Source organism: Panthera tigris, chromosome D1 (assembly GCF_018350195.1).
Source record: "Panthera tigris isolate Pti1 chromosome D1, P.tigris_Pti1_mat1.1, whole genome shotgun sequence".
In the NCBI taxonomy this organism is placed as follows: domain Eukaryota; kingdom Metazoa; phylum Chordata; class Mammalia; order Carnivora; family Felidae; genus Panthera; species Panthera tigris.
The window spans coordinates 18,535,882-18,562,078 of NC_056669.1; the positions used below are offsets into that span (position 1 = coordinate 18,535,882).

At 41.4% G+C, this 26,197-nt stretch overlaps 1 protein-coding gene across 2 annotated transcripts; it reads left to right on the forward strand.

The window, feature by feature from the left end:
- Positions 1-3,478: 3,478 nt before the first annotated feature.
- Positions 3,479-14,767, forward strand: SC5D (sterol-C5-desaturase). 2 transcript variants are annotated; one of them, XM_042958832.1, is made up of 5 exons: positions 3,479-3,587; positions 9,362-9,579; positions 10,370-10,502; positions 12,416-12,516; positions 12,866-14,766. In XM_042958832.1, exons 2-5 carry the CDS (start codon positions 9,370-9,372, stop codon positions 13,319-13,321), a joined length of 900 nt encoding a protein of 299 aa, XP_042814766.1. In that variant the 5' UTR covers positions 3,479-3,587; positions 9,362-9,369; the 3' UTR covers positions 13,322-14,766. The 2 variants fall into 2 exon arrangements, with proteins under 2 accessions (XP_042814766.1, XP_042814767.1); XM_042958833.1 differs by lacking the exon at positions 3,479-3,587 and adding an exon at positions 8,096-8,957 and having other exon boundaries at positions 12,866-14,767.
- Positions 14,768-26,197: the final 11,430 nt, after the last annotated feature.

Here is a 26,197-nt window from a genome sequence, read left to right on the forward strand (position 1 = left end):
CGTAACAGGACTCCGACCCTTCCCCAGCCAATCGGCCGAGGCCACGACCCTTCCCCAGCCAATCGGCTGAGGCCACAGCCATTACCTCACCAACTGCCCCTAGACCCCTATAAAACCTTTGTGCTTTTGAAACTCGCGCTCTCTCCCTGGTATCTCACCGCTGCGTCGGTGCAGTAGGAGATTGAGCTCGAGCTAGCTCGAATAAAGGCTCTTTTGCTTTTGCATCGGACTCGGCTCCCTAGTGGTCTTTGGGGATCACGAATTCTGGGCATAACACTCCCCAGGGATCAGCTGCATATTTCAGAAAGAATATTAAAAACGTTAAGTGGACAGTGTTTAGGAAGAGCTTCTACTATATACAATGTGTACTTTTAGGGGAACAGAGACCATAGATTTCATCTACTTTTCAGAGAGAGCTCTGATCTCTAAAATATTAAGTACTATACTAAAAGTTAAAACCTAATCCATGGCACCAAGCTGAGGCCTAAACATCTTCTCTTCCTATATCTGATTTTGGACACTTGTGCATCTACCTTTTTCTTGAATACTCCTTTTCCTCTAAAAACTAAATACATACAGGGGCACCTGGGTGGCTCAGTTGGTTAAGCATCCAACTCTTGGTTTCAGCTCAGGTCATGATCTCATGGTTCGTGAGGGCTCCGTGCTAACAGTGTGGAGCCTGCTTGGGATTCTCTCTCTCCCTTCTCTCTCTGCTCCTCCCTTGCTCGCTCTGTCTCTCTCAAAAAAAAAATTTCTTTTTTTAAACTAAATGCATACAAATAGATGTTTGAGAGCCGGTGACCCTAACTGTTCACCAAAAGCATTCAGACCCTAGGGGAGCCTGGGTGGCTCAGTCGGTTAAGCATTCTACCTCTGATCTCGGATCAAGTCATGATCTCACAGTTCATGAGTTCAAGCCCTGCACGAGGCTCTGCACTGACAATGTGGAGCCTGCTTCGGATTCTCTAGCTCTCCTCTCTCTCTGCCCAACCCCACTTGCATGCTCTCTCTCTCTCTCTCTCAAAATAACTTAAAAAAAAAAAAAAAAAAAGCCTTTCAGACTCTGAATCTCCGTTCAGAATCTTCCAACTAAATGGGGCCCCCTAACTCTGCTGTGGTCAAATGTTCCCCACACAGAGAGACTCTGACCATGCTGTCTAAAGGAATAGCCCTCATCAATTTTGATCCTTTCACCCTTTTGTTTTCTTCGTAGCACTTATGACCGTCTGTTTTACTATCCAGTACATATTCAATGAAAAAATTCAAACTATTCAGGATATTATTTTTGACATTTGTTTATAATTTCAATATCAGATTTCCCAGTCTTTCACGATAGTCTGTCATTTTTTTTTTTTTTTTTAATGTGAAATTACTTAAGTGAAGGAGAAAAATACACTGGACTAAACAAACCACACAAGGCGCCTACAGCAGCTGCAAATTTGGAAACTTTGTGCTAGGTCGATGCCTTTTAAATCTGTATCAATACAAGGAAATCTCACTAAAATGAAGCTGAGAGGTCAGCAGCCGGTGCTTACACACCCTAGCACTCCTAGTCCATTGCGGACACAACAGGAAGAGCCTACCTTGCAAGTCCATTTACTTTTGCTATTACTTGACTACCCCAGTAGGAGAAAGGTTTTCCTCTGCCCGGGCAACAGCTCAGCCAATGAAAACCACCATGCTTCCAACTCCCAGTGCATTCCGATGGACTTCCAATTTATAAAAGCCGTCCCACGTTCCCCTTTTCCTCTATAAACTGGCAATCCTTTCTTTTGCTCTGTGGATTTGCCTGTGATTTTCCCATTGCTTGCTTGTCCCCAAGTGTAATTCTCTGCTATTCTCAAACAAACCCCCCCTTTTTTTTGTTTGCTGGCAAAATAACTAGCTGTAGATTTTTAAGGTTAACAAGCTGCATGTTTATGTTCTCCAGAAACAAAACCAAAAAAATCTTAATTTCAAAAATTAAAAGATGAAATGAGAACAATAACAAAAGAAACAAAGGGGAAGGTATGCGATTTAGAAAGTAGGAGGCGGGGCGCCCAGGTGGCTCAACTGGTTGGTTAAGCATTTGCCTTGGGCTCAGGTCATGATCCCCAGGTGTGTGAGTTGGAGCCCCACATCCGGGTCTCTGCTGTCAGCGCAGAGCCTGCTTTGGATCCTCTGTGCCCCTCTCTGCCCCTGCCCCACTCTCTCTTAATAAATAAACTAAAAAAACAAAACAAAACAAAACAAAAGTAGCAGGCAATTGCACAAACCATTATGTTATCATACTGTTATCAAGGCATTATGTTGCACACCTGCAACTAATATACTGTTACAGCTAATTAAAAAAAGAAAATAGGAGACAAGCCACAGATATTGAAAGCAGTAGTCACATAACAGGTGTTTATGATCGGAGTTTAATAATTTCTCCCCTTACATTGTTGCACTTCTGACGGTCCTATAAGGAAACAGAAATGATTTCCCAAACTTTGTCATCTCTTACTTTCCAGCATTTTTTTTTTTTCTATGTATCCCCCTGGAGGGAGCAAAACTGAAGGCCAGATTTTCTTCTGATTGGTCAAACTCATTAGAGCAGTGGTTCTCTACCAAACATAGACTCACTTACGGTTTATTAAAAGACAGATTCCTGCCCGCCCTCCCCCCGCCCCGGGGGAGATTCTGATCCAGTAAGTCTGAAATTTGTATTTCCCCCACATTTGTATTTCCAAGAAACTCCGTGATGATGCTGACACTGCTGGTTGGACTGTGGGAAGCACTACACTGAGGCTCGCAGGAAATTTACAAGGGTGACCACCGCAATTTACGTCTAGAAAAGCAAACTTCGCAAAAAAAAAAAAAAATTAAAAAAAAAGTCAATCCAACAAACAAAAACCCCGACACACTCCCAGACAACAGCAAAGCTCTAGGAAGCCACACATATTCCCGTTCAGTCTGCACAGATTTGCTTTATCGGTTCTATGAAAAGCTTCGTGTCAGTTAAAACACCTACCTAAACTGGTTCAGCCAAACTCCCGCCATTCAATGCTATATAAAAGGGCAGGCTCCCGGCTAAGAAATATCAGCAATCCTCTTACGGATAATCGAGCCTCCTTCACCTGGGTCGAAAAATGCACCGCCTCCCCCCCCTCCCCGACCCGACATTCACCTCAAAGGAAATATCTATTTCCCTCAACGTACAGCATCGGTTTTAGGGATGTTTCCATTAATACAGGAAACCTGATTCGGGCAGGATCTGAGCTACACACGTCAGTGACAGTGAAAAAAAGACAAAAACAAAACCTGAAACCCCACCCGCCGCCGCTACGGTACCTGAACCAGGGTCCCGCCCTCTCTTCCACTGGGAGGACGAAGGGGGCAGGGCCGAGTGCGCGGCGCCCACGTGACCGCCAAGCGCCGCGCGCAGCCAAGTCGCGCGATCTGCCGTCATATCAGCTTATGCCGCCGGCCCCTGATTGGCTGGCGGCTCCAGCCGCTAGGAGCGTGGTCTGGCTACGCCCCTCCCTGCCCGGCCCGCTGGCTGAAGGCCGCTGGGCTCACTTTAGCCCAAGGCAGCCTGCGACGTCGGCGGCGGTGGAACTCGGAAGGTAGGGATGTCCCCAGGGAAGGCGGCGGCGGCGGCGGCGGAATACCTCCGGAGAGGGTTGGGCGAGGAGAGGAAGGGAAGTGGAGGGAGAGAAATCCGCAGGATGGGTCCCAGGTGGGGAAGTTGGGAGCGCGCCAGACGCTTTCTTTCACGACCGGCTGCGGGGTGTCAGGCTCCGGGCGGGCGCCGGGGCTCCAGCGGTGACCCACGGCAGGGATTGGCAGGCAGCCGGGCATCCTGACAGCGTGCGCAGGCCGTGATGCGTCGAGTGCGGGCGCAGGGGGCGCTCGCTCGCGCTCCCTGGCGGGGATGGGGAGAGGGGCGACCGGAGACCTGCGGTGTCTGGGGGCTGTAGCCCGATCCGAGGACGTTTCGGGGCGCCGAGGAGGCCCGCACATGAAAGCAACACACACGGCGAGGGACGTGAGGAAAACGACAAGTTGGCTACTGCGGATCGCTCATCCCAGGGAAGTCTGTCCAGTGAACGCTAATGCTTTGCTTTGAGACAGACTTCCCTATGTTTTGGAGGGATTTTTCCCTTTTTTGTTTTTTAAAGGGGCAAAGAAATTAGGCTGTGACCTCCTGACAATTGCAGTGCAAACCCCAGTTACTGCAGCGTAATTAGGATGGAGGGACAACAGTCCGCGGTTTGTAAAGACTAAAAGGGAAGGGAAATAATGTATCGAGTTAGCGTCGCAAAAGGAAGAAATCCTGTCTCTTGGCATCCCAGTGTTATAGCAGAATAAATGTGGAGGTGGTGTAGATAGATAAAGTTCCAAATGTCAGTACGTAAAGTTTCCAAACTGGAAAGCTTGCGGTAGGCAGATATTTTTTAACCAAAACCTTCCAGCAGGTTACCTGTCTTTATCACCGTTGGTGCGTGCGTGTGTATTTAGGTTTCTAATGATAAGCATCTAAAAAATAATAAGTACATGATCCTTGATCACTTACAGAATGCTTTCCCATTCATTATGTAATGTAATTAGCATGGAATACTCAGAATGCCGCATCCGTATGCGTATAACTTGAGAGATAATATAATGTAGAAGCTGGGAGAACAGACTCTAGACTATACATCCCAGTTGTTACTTGTTGCTTAAGTTATTTAAACACTCCTGCCCTCAGTTTCCCTTTCTCTAAAGTGAAGGTTACAGAATTATCTACCTCCTAGGATTGTGATAATTAAGCCAAGTGATACAGAAAAAATGTTTTTAAATAATACCTGATTCTCAACAAATGTTAGCCGTTACTGTCTATACTTTTAAAATAAAGCAAAAGTAAGAGTAGACTCAGATATTCTAAGCCTAATTGTGTTTTATTAAAAAACTGTGTTTTATTTTTATAAAGTTTCTTTGTTTCTGTAAATGTAAAATAGTACCAGCTTTGTTTCAGTCATGGGTAGTTAACTTAGGGTCTGTGAAGACCCTGACTTCAGTGGGGTATAAACCCCTTAAAATCATATGCAAAATGATGTGAATTTGTAGTCACTGAGAATTGTAAACATTAAGGAGCTGAAGAGTTGAGATAGTGATGAAGAGGCAGTGGAACTTGGTGCAAGTTTAAGAAGTTTGACTTTGTGGGGTGCCTGGGTGGCCCAGTCAGTTGAGCGTCCAACTCTTGACTTGGGCTCAGATCATGATCTCACAGTTCGTGGGTTTGAGCCCTGTATCAGGTTTCTGCACTGCCATTGCGGAGCCTGCTTGGGATTCTCTCTGCTCCTCCCCTACTCCCGCTTGCTCTTTCTCTCTAAACAACTAAACGTTAAAAAAAAAAAAAAAAAAAAAGAAAAAAAATAGAACTTGGACTTTGCAGCCAGACTGCATGTGTTTGAGTTCCAGCTCCAGCATTTGTTACTTGATGGTCCCAAGCAGATTACTAGTATTTCCTGTGCCCAGCTTCTTGACCCATAAGATAATACCAGTACCTAACTCATGGGGTTTCTTGGAAGGGTTAAATGAGCTAGTATTTACAGTGCCTAGTGTACAGTAAATATTGATACTAGATACTATCAGTTATTTTTCATTTCAAACCAAATGACCTCTTTCTCCCTTAGGTTAAAGTAATTTTGACTCAGCTTTGGCTCCCGTAACAGCAGTAATAATAGCTCCTGTTTCTTGAATAACTTCTCCGTGTCAGATAGTGCCAAGAGACTGGAAACTTAGTCCTTAAACCTTAAGAACAATTCTATAATGAAGATACGTTATCTCATTTTATAGATGTGGGTTTCAATGTAAACTTCCAAGTTGAATTGCAATTTTGAGATTATATTGTTACTGATTTCGAAAGATTTCTTTGTTAGACGTCAGAAAGTATGGCAACGTATTTAGGAATACTTAATTTCTACATTCAACAAATAAAATTAATTGGAGCCAAAATTCTAAAAACACTTAAAATAGGTTTCATTTCACAGTATCTAAACCGCCTCCCTTTCCGGCACTGGTTTGTCGTTGCAGCAATTATGCACAGGGAATGTACAGATGAACACAACTAGCATGGTCCTCAGATAAAAGCAAAACTGAAGTTAGGGACTGAGATCTTGTGAAAGTTATTACTCACGTCTGATATTGAAGGTTGATTAAAGTAGATTTTGGGTTACCGTTTGAATTGTTTTTGGCTGCACTGTACTTACTGTATTGTCTTAGGGCTACGGGACTCTATAGGTAACATGTAAACTCTTGTTTGGAAACTTAACCAACCTTTAGTGGTGTCACAATATCTAGTTGCTGGGTTGTTTTTAAATGTTTATGTTTCCTGGTATGACTTAGTGTACTTCCTTTGCTACATTATTTCCCTTAGCAGTCTCTACTCCTTATGGCTTCAGCTTCAACCAGTACAAGCTCACTGTTGAACTTCCGATTCATATTTGCATGTAATCTACTGCTTTATGTCTAAGAGTAAGCATAGAGTTAAAGCTTATTAGTCTATGCTAATTAGATTTAAGACCCAAACTGACTCCATCATTCCTTACACGCCCTGTGTGTCCCAAATATATATATTTGTCCCTGCGGCACCAAATATAACAGCTCTCCCAGAATTCCCTCTTTTGATTATGATGACATCATCATCCACATGAGCCAGCTTAAATCTCATAGTCATCCTGCATTTCTCCCTCTTTCATATTCCAGTATTTAATTGGTTGTCACGCCCTGTGGGTTTTATGGGTTTTTTTGTTTTTTGTTTGTTTAAGCAGGCTCCACCCCCCAGTGCTGAGGCCAACATGGGGCTTGAACTCATGACCCTGGGATCAAGACCTGAGCTGAGATCAAGAGTCAGATGCTTAACCAGCTGAGCCACCCAGGCATCCCAAGCCCTGTGGGTTTTTTACTTGCTGAATCTCTGATGAATATGTGTGTTCTTAGAGCTGGGCCAGTCTATCACAGGAGCAACCAAATTAGTCTATCTCTGGCTCTGGCTCTTGCTCTGTATTTTTCTCATCAATACTCATATTCCTAATGGAGTGGTTTCTATGAAGCACGGGTCTAATTATAATCTCTTCCCTGCTCAGAGACCTTTTGGTATCTCCCCGTCGTGTCTGAGGGAAAGTTCGATTCCCTAGCAGGGCAGCAGAGCCCTTCACAGTCTGACACCACTTTCCTTTTATAAGGTTTATCCTCAAACATTTTTTTCCCCTCTGTTTCACCCGTCACGCTGTTTGGCACCCACCAGTGATACCCATTGAGTCACGAATGTAGCATGACTTTTTTCCATGCCTTTGCAAGTTGTTACTTTTATTTGAAATGCCTCTCTCTAAACTTTTCTTTCTGACAATGTCCTTTAACGCCTGAATCAGATGTGTGTATACCTTTGTTATAGCACTTGCATTGATGTAATTATTTCTAAAATTGCCTTATCTTAAAGATGGATTTTGACTGTATCTTTTCGATCTTTATAGGCTCATTATCTAGTGTAGAGCTTGATGCTTAATTGTTATTTGAATGAATTAACAGTGTATGATGAAGGATATATGTCAATATCTGGCATTTGGCATTAGTTAACTAAAACTAAGCACCGGGGTGGCTTGGTCAGTTAAGCATCCGACTCTTGATTTCAGCTCAGGTCACGATCTCACAGTTCGTGAGTTCGAGCCCCGCATCAGGCTCTGTGCCAACAATGTGGAACCTGCTCGGGATTCTCTCTCTCCCTCTCTCTCTGACCCTCCTCCCCTGCTTGCTCTCTGTATCTCTCTCAAAATAAATAAAAATAAACTTAAAAAAAAAACTTTCCATGCCAAAGTGAGAAAAAAATGTTTGCAACGCCTATCACAGAAAAGGAGCTAAACACTCTTAATAAATAAGGACTTCTAGAATTTGATTTTAAGAAACTGACAACTCAGTGGGAAAATGGGCAAGGGATAAAGACATAACTTCACAGAAAAAAATATAAATTATTCTAAATATGTGGAGTCATGTTCAACCTCACTCATAATAAGAAAAAGGTAAATATACACCGAGATATCATTTTTGTTGCTATCAGATTAGCAAACATCTTAAAGTTTGATGATATTGTCTGTTAAGGTTGTAGGGAAATAGGCACTGTGGCCTTGCAAAGTGGTACAGTTCCTGTGCAGAGCAATTGGGCAGTGTCTACCAGAGTGACCAATGCAGTTCATCTCTGTCCTAGCTTTTCTGCTTGTAGAAATTTACACAAAGTAGGGTTAATCGTTGTAGCATTGTTTTAAATCGCCTAAGATTAGAATCTATCCAAATCCTTATACGTGAGTTAGATAAACAGCAGCGAAGTCACACAAAGGAAACATATGTCCATAGTCCCTTAGCCACACTTTCAAAGTCCGAAAAGCCCTGAAAAACCAGAAGTTTTTTTTGTTTTTTAAAGGTGGGCACTCAAACTCATTTGGTGGCAAGGGCTTACTCCCACTGACTGAGGTGCCCATTTTGTGTTGGTGCACCTGTCAGGGGCCCCCACCCCTTGCAATTTGCTGGGACTGTTTTTGTTACTTTGGGTTTAATTGCATATGGCAACATCAAAAAAAAAAAAAAAAGAGGTAATGAAAGCCCATATGAATAACAGAATGAATGGAAGCACCTGTCATTGGTAATAGCACAGAACATGGAGTTATATATGGCAGGAACTTGTGCGTCGTGTGTCTGTGAGGCCTCCTGCTGAAGAAGACGGTGTGGGCACTACCACCATGGGACTTAAAGACTAGAAGAACAGATTGCCAAAGTTTTACACTGGTGGTGAGGACCAAGAGAGAACTAACGAAAACCAGGAAACCACCGCCCAGGACAGAAAACAAAGATCCTAACCATGTTCTGATTAAGTGGATGTGACAACAAGAACATAAATAAATGCCACCGATTGCTTCGTGGATCTTGAAACAAGCTGGAATATACTACTACTGAAGAAGAAGGTTAGTATTAAGAAGAGAGGAATCAAGTTTAGGGAACAGGGTACTGAAAAATATCTGAAAGTATGGTGAAAATTACTCTGCCGGTCAGGAAACAGCTACACCTAACCCTGGTGAATTGGCTAAGGTAATACCCGATGGAAACGTGAGTGCTGAATACATTTGCAGTGGTGGTGGAATATTGTGGTAACATATTGTTAAATTGCTCTGCACAGGAACTGTATCACTTTGCAAGGCCATAGCAATGTAGGGTAGTGCCTGTTGCCCTACAACCTTACCGGCAGAGAATGTCCTCAAACGTCAGGACATTCGTTAAGCAGGAACTTGATATATAGTTTTTCTAAAAATGTTTCGCATTAAAAAATATCAACATGGGTAAATAATTGTTGCACGTGCTTATCCTTCAGGGACTAAGATGGATCTTGTACTCAGTGCTGCAGATTATTATTTTTTTACGCCGTACATCTACCCAGCCTCGTGGCCCGAGGACGACATCTTCCGACAAACTATTAGTCTCCTGATTGTAACAAATCTTGGCGCTTATATCCTTTATTTCTTCTTTGCAACACTGAGCTATTATTTTGTCTTTGATCATTCATTAATGAAGCATCCACAGTTTTTAAAGGTAAGTGATTTTCTTACCTACTTTTTAACTGTTTTTACCGTAAAAATAATACGTATTTGTGTGTGAGATTTTCAGGTTAAACTGGTTATAACCATTAAGAAGAATTTCTGCAACCAGCATTAGATGGGTTAGATAGTTTTGGTAGGGCTAATCCCCTCTCTTAATGGAAACAAATAAATGAACCCAACTTCTTTTTTTTTTCTTTTTTAATTATAAGCCTGGTGTCTTGCTAGATATATAGAATTTCTTTGCTAACAGTGATGAATAAGTAAATGCACACATTTGTGTATTTGCTTTAATGTTTGACTTTCACAAACTGAAGTATGTTTTCACTATGTGTGTGTGTGTGTGTATATATATATATGTATATATATCTTTTGACACGATAGGAGATTGTAAATTTATTTACAATCATTTTCTATTTCAGTTATTTATATTTATAAGTTCCTCCAAGGACTAAAAAAAGAAAAAATCAAGAGAGGTTTGGGGATGGAAGTTATTTATGAAAGAAAGGCTCATTTTATAAATAGACGTGTAGAATGCGGATTTTGTGAGAAAAAGAGTAAGATCAAGAATTCAAGGTACTTAGCGTATTTGCTTTTTAAAAAAGAAGTGTCTTTCTTACACATGCATTCCCACGTATTAACATTTTAACGGAAACAGTTTAGCAGTAAGCTCCTTCACATAAAAGAGGTTGAAAAATCCATTCCAAGACAATTTCATCAATTTCATGCTGGTTTTGTTTAACATAGACTTTGTGGTTTTTAAGTATTGGAAATTTCGTTTTCAGAATCAAGTCTATAGAGAGATTACGTTTACTGTGCAGTCATTGCCGTGGATTAGTATTCCCACTGTTGCATTGTTCCTGCTAGAGTTGAGAGGTTACAGCAAATTATATGATGACATAGGAGAGTTTCCAAGTGGTAAGTAAATAATATGAACATGAGGCACAGAGTGGTTTCTCTCAAGAACCAAATCTGCCTCTTTTTCTTCTTTTAAAATAATTACAGATTGTTTGTGGGTTTTTTTTTTTTTCAGTTAAAAATTTTTGATGTTGGTTAAATTTTTTTTAATGTTTATTTATTTTGAGAAAAAGAGACAGAGTGCAAGCAGGGGAGGGGCAGAGAGAGGGGGAGACACAGAATCCGAAGCAGGCTCCAGGCTCTGAGCTGTCAGCGCAGAGCCCGATGTGGGCTCAATCCCATGACCCCGGGATGATGATCTGAGCCAAAATCAAGAGCTGGACGCTCAACCACCTGAGCCCCCCAGGCTCCCCATTTAATTGTTTTTAATGCTTTGTTTTTATGCATTCATGTCTTGCCACATAATGCACATTTCCTAATCTATCAATTTTAATCTATCAATTAATCAATTAATCAATTTCCTAATCTATCAATTTTGTGGATGGAATTATGCTTAGGGGAAGATGGATAGATCAGAGATAGAGCTTTGCATTCATTTACTATTCTCATTATTGAATTCAGACTCCCTCAAAAGCTCAAATAGTACATAATTATAGAAAATCAGAAAATACAGATTTTAAATCCATTGTCCTGCTACCTAGAAACTACCTCTTTTGACATACATCCTCCAGTTTTCTATGCATGTATACTTCATCATTTATGCTACAAAAATGAAAGCCTACTACACATACTGGTTTGGACTTTGCTTTTTTTTCTTAGTAGTGTATATATATATGGCCATCTTTTCACTCAGTAAATATTGACCTTATATAGTGTATGAATTACAGTATCACATTATGTAGATATCCATAGTTTATTTAAATGATCCCCAATTTTTAGGCCTTTAGATTATTACTTTTTTTCTCTTGTAGCCAGTCCTGCAATGACTAAATTTTTGTGAAATTCTGAAATTACTTAATGAAGAGACATTTCTGGTGTCTAGTATTAGAAAGCGAGAATAGCAGTTAACATTTATCGAGTGTTAATATGTACCAGCTACTTCTAAGCTTTCCACACGTATCAATCCATTTTATTCTGTATCAGTTCTACGACATAGGTCCTGTTATCACGTTCCTCTTATGGGTGAGTAAATTAATGTACAGAGAGTGTCAGTAACTTGCCCATTCAGCAAATAAGTGGTCATTCAGCAAATAAGTGGTCTATCTGGGACTGGCCCTCAGGCTCGCTTGTACCCGCACAGCTGCTGTCCAAGTAAGAGGTTAGATATTTAAAAGAAGGAACAAGAATTATACAGTAGGGCGATGCATTGACTAGGCCTTGAAAAGTGGATAGGACTCTGAGTAAATATAAAAGGAGAAAGTGCATTCTAGGTACATGGGACAGAATGAGTCAAGGTTCAGAGGTGAGACTTTCAAGATGTTGGGAGGACACTGAGTAAACCAGCCCGGTCAGTACAGGAATGGATCAGGCAGGAAAGATCAGAAAAAGTTGGGTTGTGGAGGAAATGCTAGGTTTTAGGTATTTAGCGGGAAATGAAGTTCTAAGCAGGAAAATAGTATGTAAAGATATGTTTTATGAGGATTAAGATGGAGGAAAAATAAACAGTGTTATTTATGCCCAGAGATTTAAATAAGAAAGATGCCTTAAGCGTATGTTTTTTTCTGTCTCATAAATGTCTTCATAGTTTAATATTTGAGGTGGGGGCACTTTAAGGTTTTATGCGAGGCAAATGAGGAAATGAGCAGATACCAGAGAGATTAGGAAGATTAATTTATAATGTATTGAATGAGCCAAAACAGTTCATAGTGTTAGGTCTAGGATCATATTTGGTCCACTGAGATGGACAAGTACAAAGTAAATTCTGATCCTGGAAGCCGGATCTTGGTTCTGATCTATCGCGTTGTCTCTTCTAGGCTGGTTTCGGCTCATCGTTAGTATACTGTCCTTCCTCTTTTTCACTGACATGCTGATCTACTGGATTCACAGAGGCCTTCACCATAGACTTGTGTATAAGGTAGAGTGATATTCAGGGGAAAGAGAAAAACCACATCCATTTCAGCAGTGTATGGTTACGAATTCTGTTTTCTGTTTCCCAGAATTTCCTGTAACTTACTAAATACCTAAGTAGCCACAGCATGACAGATACCAGGTTCATTTTGCTTGTGTTCTTTATGGGTCTGGAGGGGCTATGTTAAAATGTTACTGTTTCAGGTAAAGGAGGGCATTTTATAACATGAGTGATTTTGCTGAATTTATAGAGATTTTTTAGTTAGGTCGTTGGAAATGACATGCTCATGACATGGGCATGGAAAGCTCGGTTGAAAAGTGACGGTGGTTATTAACTGTGTTCTTTCCTTCTGTAGCGCATACACAAACCTCATCATCTCTGGAAGATTCCTACTCCATTTGCAAGTCATGCTTTTCACCCTGTGGATGGCTTCCTTCAGAGTCTACCTTACCATATATACCCTTTTATCTTTCCACTACACAAGGTGGTTTACTTAGGCTTGTACATCCTGGTCAATATCTGGACGATTTCCATTCATGATGGTGATTTCCGTGTGCCGCACATTTTAAGGCCATTTATTAATGGCTCAGCCCATCATACAGACCACCACATGTTCTTTGACTATAACTATGGACAGTATTTCACCTTGTGGGATAGAATTGGAGGCTCATTCAAAAATCCTTCCTCCTTTGAAGGGAAGGGACCACTTAGTTACGTGAAGAAGATGACAGAAGAAAAGTGGAACAGCCACGCAGAAAACGGTTGTAAAAATGAAAAATTATTCAGCGGAGAGCTTACAAAGACTGAGTAGTAGATTTTTGCCCTGTTACTGAATACGACAAAATATTTTTAGTTAAGGAAAAATAATCTACATACATACAACCAAGAGACATAGCAAGTAAATGGTATTTGAAAGTCCACGTTGCGGGTTCTGCTCATCATGATGGTAGGTCAAGGAAAGATGCTGTCTGTGAACACCAAGATTTTCAACCTCGTGCTTACAATACTAAGTGTTGGTCTAAAAGGCAAGTTATGTCTTTCTAGCCAGCATACCTATAATTTGTATAGCCTCAATGGTTTTTGTAAGGATAGAGAGTAAATTATCGAGGGGACTAGGTTATGTCCTTCTGCCTTAATCCACCCATACTGATTAAGAAAAATATGTTATGCTTGATAATACCAACACTAAGCATCATAACAAAGAAATACTAATAGGAATAGGGTTCCTTATTTCAGGAATGGTTAAGTCTTCGGCGTTGGTATGGTAATGACTACCCATAGTGTTTGTTCAAGTGGACACATCAGTGTGAAAAAAAACCCTGATAAAACATTAGCAGCCAAGTAAATGACCTAATTAATAGCAGGTATAAGAAGATTATCATCTTCCTACATGTAGGAAGCTTCTCTGTAGACATTGTCAAATAATTGCATTTTACTGATGAAAACATAAACTAGAATTTTTAAGAAAATATTCATGCTACCATGATTTAATACAAACCTGGGACTATTTTAAGATTTTGATGGTTATTGTTTTAAACCGTTGTTTAATAAGTATTATGTGAACCTGAGTATATTTAGAAAGGGAAATTTGATGCCCAAGTAATATATTTGACATTACTGCTTTTTTAATTAAAAGGATGCACTGCACTTTTGATATGTTTCAAAGTTACAATCCTGTAATTTCCTATGAAAGGAAGTAATTGCCAAAAATTTAGGCCTATCACTGAAGATTAGCTTTGAAATCTTATTTTCTCTCCTCTCCCTTCACTTTCCCCCACATTCTGTGCAAGAAGATTTAACAAATACTTTCGTAAAGAAATGTTATGTGTTGTAACAAATATGTTGGAAAACATGATTTGGAAAGGCATTCTATAAGCTATTTATGTAAAATCAATAAAAGTTGATTATCACTATTATTAAACTGTATCAGTTAAATATTGTAACCGCACAAAGTATTCTTTGTACAAATTTTGTGTCAACTTGAAACCACAGACATGATGTGGATTGTTGAAACTTTTAAATGTTCCCAAATGCTCCCCGTCAAGAGAGAAAGAAGGGGGTAGCACATTCTTTTTATATTCACATTCTTACTAGACGTGAGTGTTTTAGCAAGAGACCCGTCATAAAACTTAATGCTTGGTGTCCTGAAGAAAGTATTTTTTTCTGAGTTACTGTTGACAGCGTCCTACTACTTAAACACACTAGCGTGCCAGCCGGTGTTTTGTAACTGACAAATGCAGACAAGTGATGTTCACTAACCCCCCCTGGCTCCAGTGCTCCACTTGGACCCCCCAGAATTAGGAAATTAAGTAAACTTTGTTTCCTCTGATAATGACGGCTAATATTCAAGTTTTCTATTTCTGTTTCAGTTTTGGTAGTTTATCTGTCTCTAGGAATTTACCCGTTTCTTCCAGGTTGTCCAATTTGTTGGCATATCGTTTTTCATAATATTTTCTTGTAATAGTTTGTATTTCTGTGGTGTTGGTTGTTAGTTCTCTTCTCTCATTTGTGATTTTATTGATTTGGGTCCTCCCTCTTTTCTTTTGGGTAAGTCTGGCTAGACGTTTATCAATTTTACTAACTTTTTTCTCAGAACGTGCCCCTGGTTTCATTGATCTGTTCTATTGTTTTTTTTAGTTTCTATATCATTTATTTCTGCTCTAATCTTTATTATTTCCTTCATTCTGCTGGTGTTAGACTTTGTTGTTCTTTTTCTAGCTTCTTTACGTGTAAGGGTAGGTGGTTTATTTGAGATTTTTTTTTTTTGCTTCTGAGGGTAGGCCTGTATCGCTGTATAGTTCCCTCTTAGGATCGCTTTTGCTGCATCCCAAAAGTTTTGGACTCTTGTGGATGACAGCTAGCGTTTATTGAGTTTCACTCCTGATCAGGCACTATTACAAGTCCTTGACATGAGGAAATTGGAATGCAGTTGTATGACTTTTCCAAGGTTATTTCTCTCATGTAAAGCCCAGTGTGGATGTTTCTGGTCAGTGGGCAGCTCTCCCCAGTCATTCTGAGACCCAGGCTCCTTCCATCTTGGGGCTACCTATCTCTAGTTTACAGTCTTGCTTGTTGAAGAAGCCCACAGAGGAAGTGGGAAAGGTACCCATGGAAAATGTTTGTGGGCCAGGCCTAAAAGTCATGCATATCCCTTGCCATGTTCCTTTGGACAGAACTTAGTTGTATGGCCAATCACACTGAAAGAGATTCTGGAAAATGTGTCCAATTGTGCCTGGAAGGATGGGGCAACTGCTTTCTGGAACAGCTAGCCAGTTTGCCATGCGCACATAATTTATTCTTTTCGGGGGTCCCAGTAAAAGGCATTGAAGTGATGAATGAGCCCCCAGAGTATTTCAAGTTATCCATCCACTGGATGTCTTTATGCCCTTAATTAACTGTGTGTTAGTTTCCTCTAGGTTCTTACTACTGTGTCGCTAATAGAAAAGAAAGGACAGAATTTGTAGGGAGAGGAAATCTTCCCAAAAACGTTAGTAATAATCAAGCTGGTCTGTACTCTCCCATCTTTTTTTTTTTCTTTTTTTCCACCTTTTTAAAAAAATTCTAATCTTATTAAGCAGTATGACGTTTAGTAGTCTGCCATTACTTTCTACACTACTACTGCATTGGCCAGTCTCCTTTAGAGGAATTCAGACAATATTCGTGGAAGTGAGGATCTAAATTCCCTCTCACAGGAACATCAAGTGAAAGGTTTTCCCCCTTGACTTTGAAACCTTTTGTAGTTAAAGAGCCGAAAGGGACAGTCAACATTTTCCACTTTTATGATAGAAATTGGGAAATGGATGGAGGTGGTACAAGAACACATTTCAAAAACCCAGAGACTTTTATTAGGTGCTGTCCCTTTTCTTTGCTGTCTCTGTTTATTTGTCTCTCTGTCTCTCTGTGCTGTGAATTTCCTACTTCTCATTTCTCTGTCCCATGTTTCTTTCTCTTCCCATCTTAAAAGAAGTCAGGGACAGATCTGGCAAAGAATTATGAGTTCAGGTTTTGATACATGGGGTCTGCAGTGCTAGCAGATTATTTAAATAGGGATGATGTCTGGGAGGAAGAAGGAAAGTAGGAAGACAAATCAGAACAAAGATTTGAGATTAATTCAGAGAAGAAAAAGTTTAAGGCCATGGGATTGCCAAGAGAGCATGAAAAAAGCTACCCAAAGAAACAAACCAACTTAAGGGATAAAGAACTTCCTTTCCTTGTCTTCCCAACTTCTTCAGTGTCAAAAACCTTGACTGGCAGTCTTCTATCAGCCGTTACTCCTTTCTGTCCTGTATCGTTGTTAAGTGCACCCAATTTATTCCAGATCCCGGAATCCTTCAAAGTAGAGACCGGGTGTGAATCATTACTGTATTAAACTATGTGTCCTTGAAAGACATGGTTGAGGTTAGGGGCACCTGGGTGGCTCAAACATCTGACTTCGGCTCCGGTCATGATCTCATGGTCTGTGAATTTGAGCCCCGTGTCAGGCTTTGTGCCAACAGCCCCCGTCTCCCCCTCCAAAATATGGTTGAGGTTTGATAAATACTTTGCTGAATGAATTAATGAAGTGGTGGAAATGCCCTTCCCTTCAATAAACATTTAAGGAACCCCTACCAGGGGTCACACACTGCACCAGATGCTGCAAATATTTATGCTGTAGATTCTTTTTTTTTTTTTTTTTAAGCGTTTATTTTTGAGACCGAGAGAGACAGAGCATGAACAGGGGAGGGTCAGAGAGAGGGAGACACAGAACCTGAAACAGACTCCAGGCTCTGAGCTGTCAGCACAGAGCCCAACGCGGGGCTCGAACTCACAGACCGCGAAATCATGACCTGAGCCGAAGTCGGCCGCTTAACCCACTGAGCCACCCAGGCGCCCGAATGCTGTAGATTCTTAAGCACTGTCTTTTTAGCCAACAATTCAGGTCTTATTCATTAGCTGACTTTTGCTGAGTGCCTGGGAGGAGCCAAAGGGAAAGTAAAGAGGATTCAGATGGGTCCTAATCAAGGATGGACTGTCCTTTTTTTTTTTTTCTTTCCACTCAAAGTTCACTCAGAATGAAGGAACAAAACTTGCCAGTACCCTGGATTCTGACCATATAGGAATCAGTAGTAAGAGAACCGATCAGGGAGTTGAATGCGTCCGCGAGGAGTTGCTACATAACAGTGTTCTGGATACAAAAAAAAAAAAGATCTTCAAAATTATTGGTTGATTACACCAAGAAATGACGAACCTGGGAGGACAATCTATAACTTCAGCTGGAGTATAATTCACCTCAGAGGAATTACAGACACTAATTGCTTTAGAGTTAAATAGTTTTGAGTCCTGGCTCTGCCCCTTGCAAATTGCATGACCTTGGTTTCTCTATCTGCAAACTGATGAAAATACTGCCTACCTAATAAGATTAAACGGGTTAGAAACACTCAATTAAATGTCAACAGAGGCTATAATTCATGTAAATTGTGAGCCTCTGCTTTCTAGGTTCAATGATTATTGTCATTACACCTAGGATAGCCCCTCAATGGAAATCAACTACTGGGAGAAAAAAAACGCCCCTGGGTGCTTTGGCCTTAACATGGGAGGGTGAAAGACACGGGGTGAACAAGAAATAGGGAGCACAGAGGAAAATCCTAAGAAAAGCCAAAGTTAACACATATACTGTAAATTTTCTTTGTAACAATTGTAAGATATCTAAATTATTTGTTGCTAAATAATTTTATTTTCAAAATGCATTGCTGGGGCACCTGGGTGACTCAGTTAAGCGTCTGACTCTTGGTTTCAGCTCAGGTCATGATCTCACCGTTCGTGGGGTCAGGCTCTGAGCTTACAGTACAGAGCCTACTTGGAATTCTATGTCTCTGTCTCTCTGCCCTTCCCCCTGCCACCAGAATAAATAAATAAATAAATAAATAAACTTCAAAAAAATAAAATATTTGTACTATAGACTTTCATCCACTCCTTATATCATTTTATCTATTTTAAAATTATAATTTTACACACTAAGCCATTTCCTTGTATGAAAATGTGGCCTCCTGACATGTTCTACCAAACAAATAGGAACCTGGACACTTAGTGCACATTCCGATATTTGAGAGCACTTGCTGTGGTGAGTTTTGTCCAGTGCTTCATCAAGATTTTTTTCTTTTAATTAACTTAATGGAGGTATCATTTAAATACAGTAAAAAGTACTCATTGTATGGTTCAATGAGCTTTTACAAATACGTACACCATCCAAGCAGCACCCAGTTAAGATCTAGAACATTTTCAGGGTGCCTGGGTGGTGTAGTCAGTTAAGCGTCCCACTCTTGATCTCAGCTCAAGTCATGATCTCACGGGTTCGTGAGTTCAAGCCCTGCATCAGGCTATGCGCTGATGCCGTGGACCCTGTCTCTCTTTCTCTCTGCCCCTCCCCCACTTGTTCTCTTTCTCTCTCTCTCAAATAAACTTTAAAAATATTAAAATTAAAAAAAAAAGATACAGAACATTTTCTTTACCAGAAAAAAATTGATCTTCCTTCACAATCTCTCCACATCCCTTAGGTAACCACCAATCCACTTTCTGTTACTGGAGATGAATTTTGCTTGTTCTAGAATTTCTTATAGATTGAATCAGTATGTACTCTTGTGTCTAGTTTTTTTAGCTTACATGTTTTGAAATTCAGGCTGTTGCATAGTCTGTAGTTTGTTCCTTTTTATCTCTGTTCCATTGCGGTATATTACAATTTGTTTATCTGTGTGTCTACCGATGGATTTCTGGTCTATTTCTAGGTGAGGTTATTATGAATAAAGCCGCTACAAACAAATGTACAAGTCTTTGTATGGATCTATGTTTCCGTTTCTTTCTGGTAAATACCTGTTCATATAATGCCTCAGTACCAGGGTAGATATGTGTTTAATTTTACAAGAAACGATCAAACTCTTCTCCAAAGTGATTGTACCATTTTCCGACTACAAATGATGAGAATTCCATTTCCTCCACATCCTCACAAACAGTATTGTCAGTCCTTATTTTTAGCAATGCTAGTGGTGTGGAGTAGTGTCTCATTGTACTTGATTTGTATTTTCCTATGACTAATTATGTTAAACACGTTTTTTTTCTCATGCTTTTTGGCTGTTGTACACTTCTGAAGTATCTGTTCAAGTCGTTTGGCCACATTTTAGATCAAGTTGTTTTTCTATTATTGATTTATAATAATTTTTATGTATTGGCACAAATCCTTTGTCAGATATATGTGTTACAAATGTTTACTCCCATCTGTAGCTTGCCTTTTCATTTCCTTAATTGTATTTTTAAAGTCAAAAACAGGAAAGTTATTTAATTTTGATTAAGACCAATTTATCAATTTACATCTTTGATAATTATTGCATCTTATGTCCCATTTAAGAAGTCTTTGCCTATCTCAAAGCAAGCTCGGACTTCTTTTTGTGGGAAGATTTTTGATAATGCATTCAAATTCGTAATAGAAGACTTTTCATATTTTTATTTCTCCATTTGTCAGTTTTGATACACTGGTTTTTAAGAACTTTGTTTATTTCGTTTTAAGTTTTCAGGTTTTTTTTGCCATAAAGTTGTAACATTCCCCTATTACACTTTTATTTTTTTTAATGTTTATTTATTTTTGAGCAGGGGGTGGGGCAGAGAGTGGAAGACTTAGGATCTGAAGCAGGCTACACAAGGACAGTAGAGAACCCGATTCGGGGCTTGAACTCATGACCCAAGAGATCGTGGCCTGAGCCACCCAGGCGCCCCTCCCTCTTACACATTCAACGCTTACAGAATCTGTAGTGATGTTTCCTTTTTTTTTTTTTTTTTTTTGAGTTTAGAAGATCTTTTTTTTGATGTTCCTTTTTAAAATTCCTGATACTGATCATTTGTTTTCTTCCTTTTCTTGATCAGTAGAGCTGAGCGAATATACATTTAGTTGATCTTTTTTAAAAATCTACTTTTCGCCCTGTTGATTTTTCTCCATTGCTTGTCTTCGGTTTTGTTACTTTCTGCCTCTTTTTCCTTTTATTTTTTGGGGGTTACATTGATCTCTCTGTCTCTCTCCCTTTCTCCCTTTCTATGTCTTCTCTTTAACTTCTCAAGACAGAAGCTCAGATCAGTGATTTTTTTTTTTTTTCCTTTATAAATATAAGCATTTAAAGCCACCGAATTTCCCGTAAGGTCTGCGGTGACTGCATGCCACACATTGTGATATGCTGTGTCTTCATTGCTATCGAGTTGCAAGTATTTTCTGTTTTTCAGAGCGATTCTTCCGTGACCAGTGGTACGATGGCCTCGTACTGGGTCAGCTTAGCCGAGCCAGAATGGTGTTTCCCGAAATTACTCTCCTACACGCTTGTGGGTTAGCACGGCTGCCCAAGTCGTTTTGTGTCAGATTTAGAAGGTGGAAATGGAGCGGCAACCACGTTACTTTTCACGCTTGGAAAGATGAGGCGGTCTGGGAATCACTGTTGCCGATTCAGTCATGTTGTAACTTCGCAGTTGGCTCGCCTGGTCGGCCCGACGCAGCATCCGGGCCTGCGGCAGCCGTGACTCCGCTCTGCTCCCCTTCGGCTTCTCCCAGTTCTGGGCCTGATGTGTGTTTAAGCCTCTGCCGCCCTCCATCTCAAAGGGGTGGTGAGGGGTTGACAAAGGCACCGGTCCACCGTCCTGAGTTGCACAGTCTCCCAAGTGCTAGTCCGTCCTCGTCGCCCCCTCGTGCCCACCTCACATTTGCCTTTCCTTCCTGACTTCCTCCTCCACAGACTTCAGATCCCAACACCAGCCAGAAACGATCACCTCCTATGAACTGTAAGCAGCCTTCACAGTTAGCTGTGGTCAAATCCTCGCTTCTCTGATGGAACGCTGATAAAGAACCTGCCACTGAAAGTGATCCCAGGGGTCAGAATCTTAAGAATCAGACCTCTGTTGGGGCACCTGGGGGGGCTCAGTCGGTTGAGCATCCGACTTCAGTTCAGGTCATGATCTCACAGTTCATGGGTTGGAGCCCTGAGTCAGGCTCTGTGCTGACAGCTCGGAGCCTGGAGCCTGTCTCAGATTCTGTGTCTCCCTCTCTCTCTGCCCCTCCCCCGCTAACACTCTGTGTGTGTCTCTCTCTCTCAAAAATAAATAAACATTGGGGCACTTGGGTGGCTCAGTCAGTTGGGCGTCCGACTTCGGCTCAGGTCACGATCTCGCGGTCCGTGAGTTCGAGCCGCGCGTCGGGCTCTGGGCTGATGGCTCAGAGCCTGGAGCCTGCTTCCGATTCTGTGTCTTCCTCTCTCTCTACCCCTCCCCCATTCATGCTCTCTCTCTGTCCCAAAAAATAAATAAACGTTAAAAAAAAAATTTTTTTTTAATAAATAAATAAATAAACATTAAACACAATTTTTTTTAAAGAATCAGATCTCTGCAGACTTTTCAAGTCACTATGTTTGGATACCTGAAACTAGCATAACATTGTGTATTTCAATTAAAAAATTTAAAAAACAATCAGTTCTCTGAACTGGTCTTGTGTTATCTGCAAGCGGTTCTCTGATTCAGTTAAGCTTTAAAGTCATTAGTGACCCTGTTTCCAAAATTAAAGGGGACGTTGGAAGTCCGTGATCTTGCAATAGCAAAACAGTTACTTAAATAATCACTTGGAGACACCCGTAATCAAGTGCGTGTGGAAGACAAGGCGTGGGAGGAACAAGTGTTTGAGGCGTAGAACGTTCTAGTGGAAACGGAGTGTAAGGAGCTTATGCAGAGCTTCTAAGTGTGCTGAGAAACTTAGACAAAGGTGATGAGTTTATGACTTTAAATTCCCAGTTCAGCACCCAACTAAGGAGCCCAAATGCCCTAAATGAGAATTGCCCTAAATGAGAATATGATTGCTCTAAAATAAACTCTTACCTCTGCAGTTGTAGAGCCAAATTTCTGAAAGCCACGTCAAAGTTTCATTGTGCTGGCAGCAAATTAAATTCCTGATCTTATTGACTTTTATATGTTAAAGGTGTGGCATTGATGGGGAACGAATAGGACTCTGAAAATGAGATAAAGGTATTAAAGGAATTCTGCACCCCAACTCCATTGTGTGTGTGTGTGTGTGTGTGTGTGTGTGTGTGTGTGTGTGTTGGGGAGGGAGGGATTCATACCACCAAGCAATTCTCTGACCCCAGCTGGGTGAACTGCCTTTCAACTCCACTCTGACTCTACTCAGAGATCCCATCAGATTTCACAGGGTGAGGGCTCAGTCCCACAAGACTGGCCACTTCAGAGGCCAGTTGTTACCTGTACTTGCTTCTGACCCACAGGCTATAACCCAGAGGTTTTCACAACCGCCTCCTTGAGTTTGAATAATTTGCTGGAGTGGCTCACAGAACTCAGGGAACCTGTTTACTCGCTAGATTACTGGCTTATTACAGAGGATATTAAAGGATACGAATCAGCAGCCGGGTGGAGACTGACATAGGGTGGGGTCCTGAACAAAGGAGCTTCCCTCCTTGTGGAGTCCAGGGCTTGGCCTGGTGCCACGCAGAAAGGTTCCAGTTCCCAAACCTATACACTCTGAAACCCTCCCCCCCCCTTTTTTTTATGGAGGCTTCATTACAGAGGCATGATTGATGAAGTCATTGGCCATTCGTGATTGATTCAACCTCCAGTCCCTCACCCCTCCCAGGAAATAAGAGGACTGAAAATTCTATCCCTCATGGTTGTCTCTCCTGGCAATCAGTCCCCATCCTTCAGTGTGGTCCAAAAGTTAGCCCATTAACATAACAAATGACACTTTTATTACTCTCCTCACTTAAGAAATTCCAAGAGTTTTAGGAGCTGTGTGTGCCAGAAACTGGATGAAGACCAAATATATATATTTTTATTATAAATCACAATATCACAGGTAGATAGGCAGATTTGATGCAACTAGGGACCTTGAGCCCATAAATTCTACCGAGCCTCCTCAGGCAGTAGAAGAGAAAATTGTGTAGTAGGCAAAGTATTGTGACAGCACTATTTAGCAGAAAGATATATGGCATAAAGGTAATATGCATTCAGATACTGGTTCTGAGCTTATATAGTTTCTTCTATTGATAGGGAAAAATCTGTTATAAGATGGCTGACAGGATTGATGGGGGATTCCGGTCCCTGCCCGAAGACCCCCCTTCCGGGTTTTTCTTCCTACCCAAAAGACTTGCCACACTCCAAAAGACTATAAATTGTCCCCACTGCTGACGCTCTGGGCTCAGACCTCTGGAGAATGATCTCCTCTGCACCCACCTGTGTAAAATAAATCTCTTGCCTTCCAAGATCTCCCAGTGGAGAGCCACCCAGGTGCCCCAAATAATATTTTGTGTAATACCTTGTGCAGAGCCCATTACATGCATTATCTTATTTAATCTTTCCCAAAAACCTATGAGGCACATTCTATACTTTACATATGAAGAAATTTGAGACTGGGAAGGTGAATCTGTGCAAAATCACAGAGCAAACTTATGGGGAAGTCAGGATTTGAACTCAGGATTTAAACGTAGGTCTGTTTAGGGGCACCTGGGTGACTCAGTCAGTTGAGCGTCCAACTTCGGCTCAGGTCATGATCTCGCAGTTCGTGAGTTCAAGCCCCACATCAGGCTCTGTGCTGACAGCTCAGAGCCTGGAGCCTGCTTCAGATTCTGTGTCTCCCTCTCTCTCTGCCCCTTCCCCGCTCATACTCTGTCTCTCTCTGTCTCTAAAAAAATGAATAAACGTTAAAAACAATTTCAAACATAGTTCTGTTTCGATTCACAACCTTTGGTTATGCACTAGGATAACACTGCTGTAATGTAAAGATAAACTGACTTAACCCTTACAGAGTACCTAGATCAAAGGGCCTCATGGTTAGCACTCAGTAATTGTTATTATTCATTCTACACCAGCTAACCAAAGCCCTTTTACTTCCCTTCAACTCTCGCTCCTATCACCGTCTTTCTCTAGGTTAAAGCCCTGTGATTAATTCATTCACAGGGGTGAATGATTAACATCGTAACCCTTCTTCTAGAACCTTTTATGCAATTGCAAAATGTCAGACCTGTGGAGGACACTAAGGATCATGAGTTCAACCCTTTATTTATAGAAGGAACAAGTCCAAAGAGATACGCGGAATTAGTCAGCGTCACATTGTGAGTTTGTAGGCCGGATGGTAACTCTTGTGGAGAAGGTTAAGAGAAAAACAAACTAAAGCAGGTGTTCAAATTCCCTCTAAAGCAACTATGCTAATGATATCACGTAGGGCAGCTCCCACTGTAAACTTTTTTGAGGGGCCGGCGTTGCAGAAAAAGTAGTCTCTCTCGATGAGCGTAAAATCACTTAGTGGGTAGTTGTGGGTAATCCTTGCAGATCCTACTGTTCGAAGTACCACCCTGTAGGAAATTGAGGAATCTGTTTATCAGACTTTTGGATTAAGAGCTGGCGTGGGACGTTCCCACTCCCTTTGAGAAGCCAAGCTTCCAGCTCCTTGAGTAGTCATTAGAAATTCGGTGCCTATGGACAGAGAAAGGCTTATGTTAGACTCAATCTTAGACTTTAGTTAGCACCCAGAACGAGGGCTCAAAGTGATAGGGAAATGTTTCCTCGCTTCCTCTTCCTCCTTCTGTTCAGTAATTCACACCTGAAGCCACTAGGTGGCTGTCAAACAAGGACGACTCCCTCTCAGTGACAGTCTGGCGCAGGAGCTGGACCCCTCGCAGGCTGAGGGAGGCTTTGGGCTTCATGCGACGTTCGGTATATGCACTACCCTTGAGAATAAATAAAAGTTTTAAAGTACATTTAATTAATGTTTTTTAAAAAATGAAGGGGGGGGGGCGCCTGGGTGGTTCAGTCGGTCAAGTGTCCAACTTCGACTCAGGTCCCGATCTCACGGTCCGTGGGTTCAAGCCCCATGTCAGGCTCAGTGCTGACAGCTCAGAGCCTGGAACCTGCTTGGGATTCTGTGTCTCCCTTTCTCTCTCTCTCTCTCTCTGCCCCTCCTCTGCTCACTCTCTGTCTCTCTCTCAAAAATAAATAAACGTTAGAAAAAAATTTTAAAAAATGAACTCCCACGGTGCTGCTTCATAAGCAGAGCAGAGACCCGCCCGCATGAAAAGAGAGCGAGCCGCGTGGGCATCTGTGAAAGAAGCATTCAGGGCAGGTCTTTGGGGTGTTTGAGAAAGAACAATGAGGCTGCTGTGACCTGGGCCTGGTAAGATCTGGAAAGTTACGGAACTATGAGGAAGTCTAGAAGTTACACACAGAGGTAAGGAGAGTGGGAAGGCCAGAAGGTGCGCCCAGGTTGCCTGGAGTCTAGAGGAGTGAGTACCAGGACCTGTGAGTCGAAGGAGAAAGGGTTTGAGGTATAACGTTTAATCAAAGTGCTGCAATGTTGCGTCAGTCTCAAAAGTGTGGAAATAAATCTGCACGACCTGACTTTTTGGCAGTCAGACGCTTGGGTCTTGACTTGGGGCAGCTGACTTACCCCTCCAGGCTTCTGTTCCCCCCCCTCGTCAAAGAAAGAGCCAAATTTCCTATCTCTTCCTTCTCCCGTGCCACCGTCTTACATATTAGACGTTTAAATATACGAATGAACACTGATAACGGGACAACCCACAGGCGTTAAAATTACAATCGCTTTGAAAGGCTAAAGTAAAAGCACATGTAATGGGCGGGGGGCGGGGGGGTGTTCTTTGTTATAGACTGACATTACATTCTTTCCAGTGGG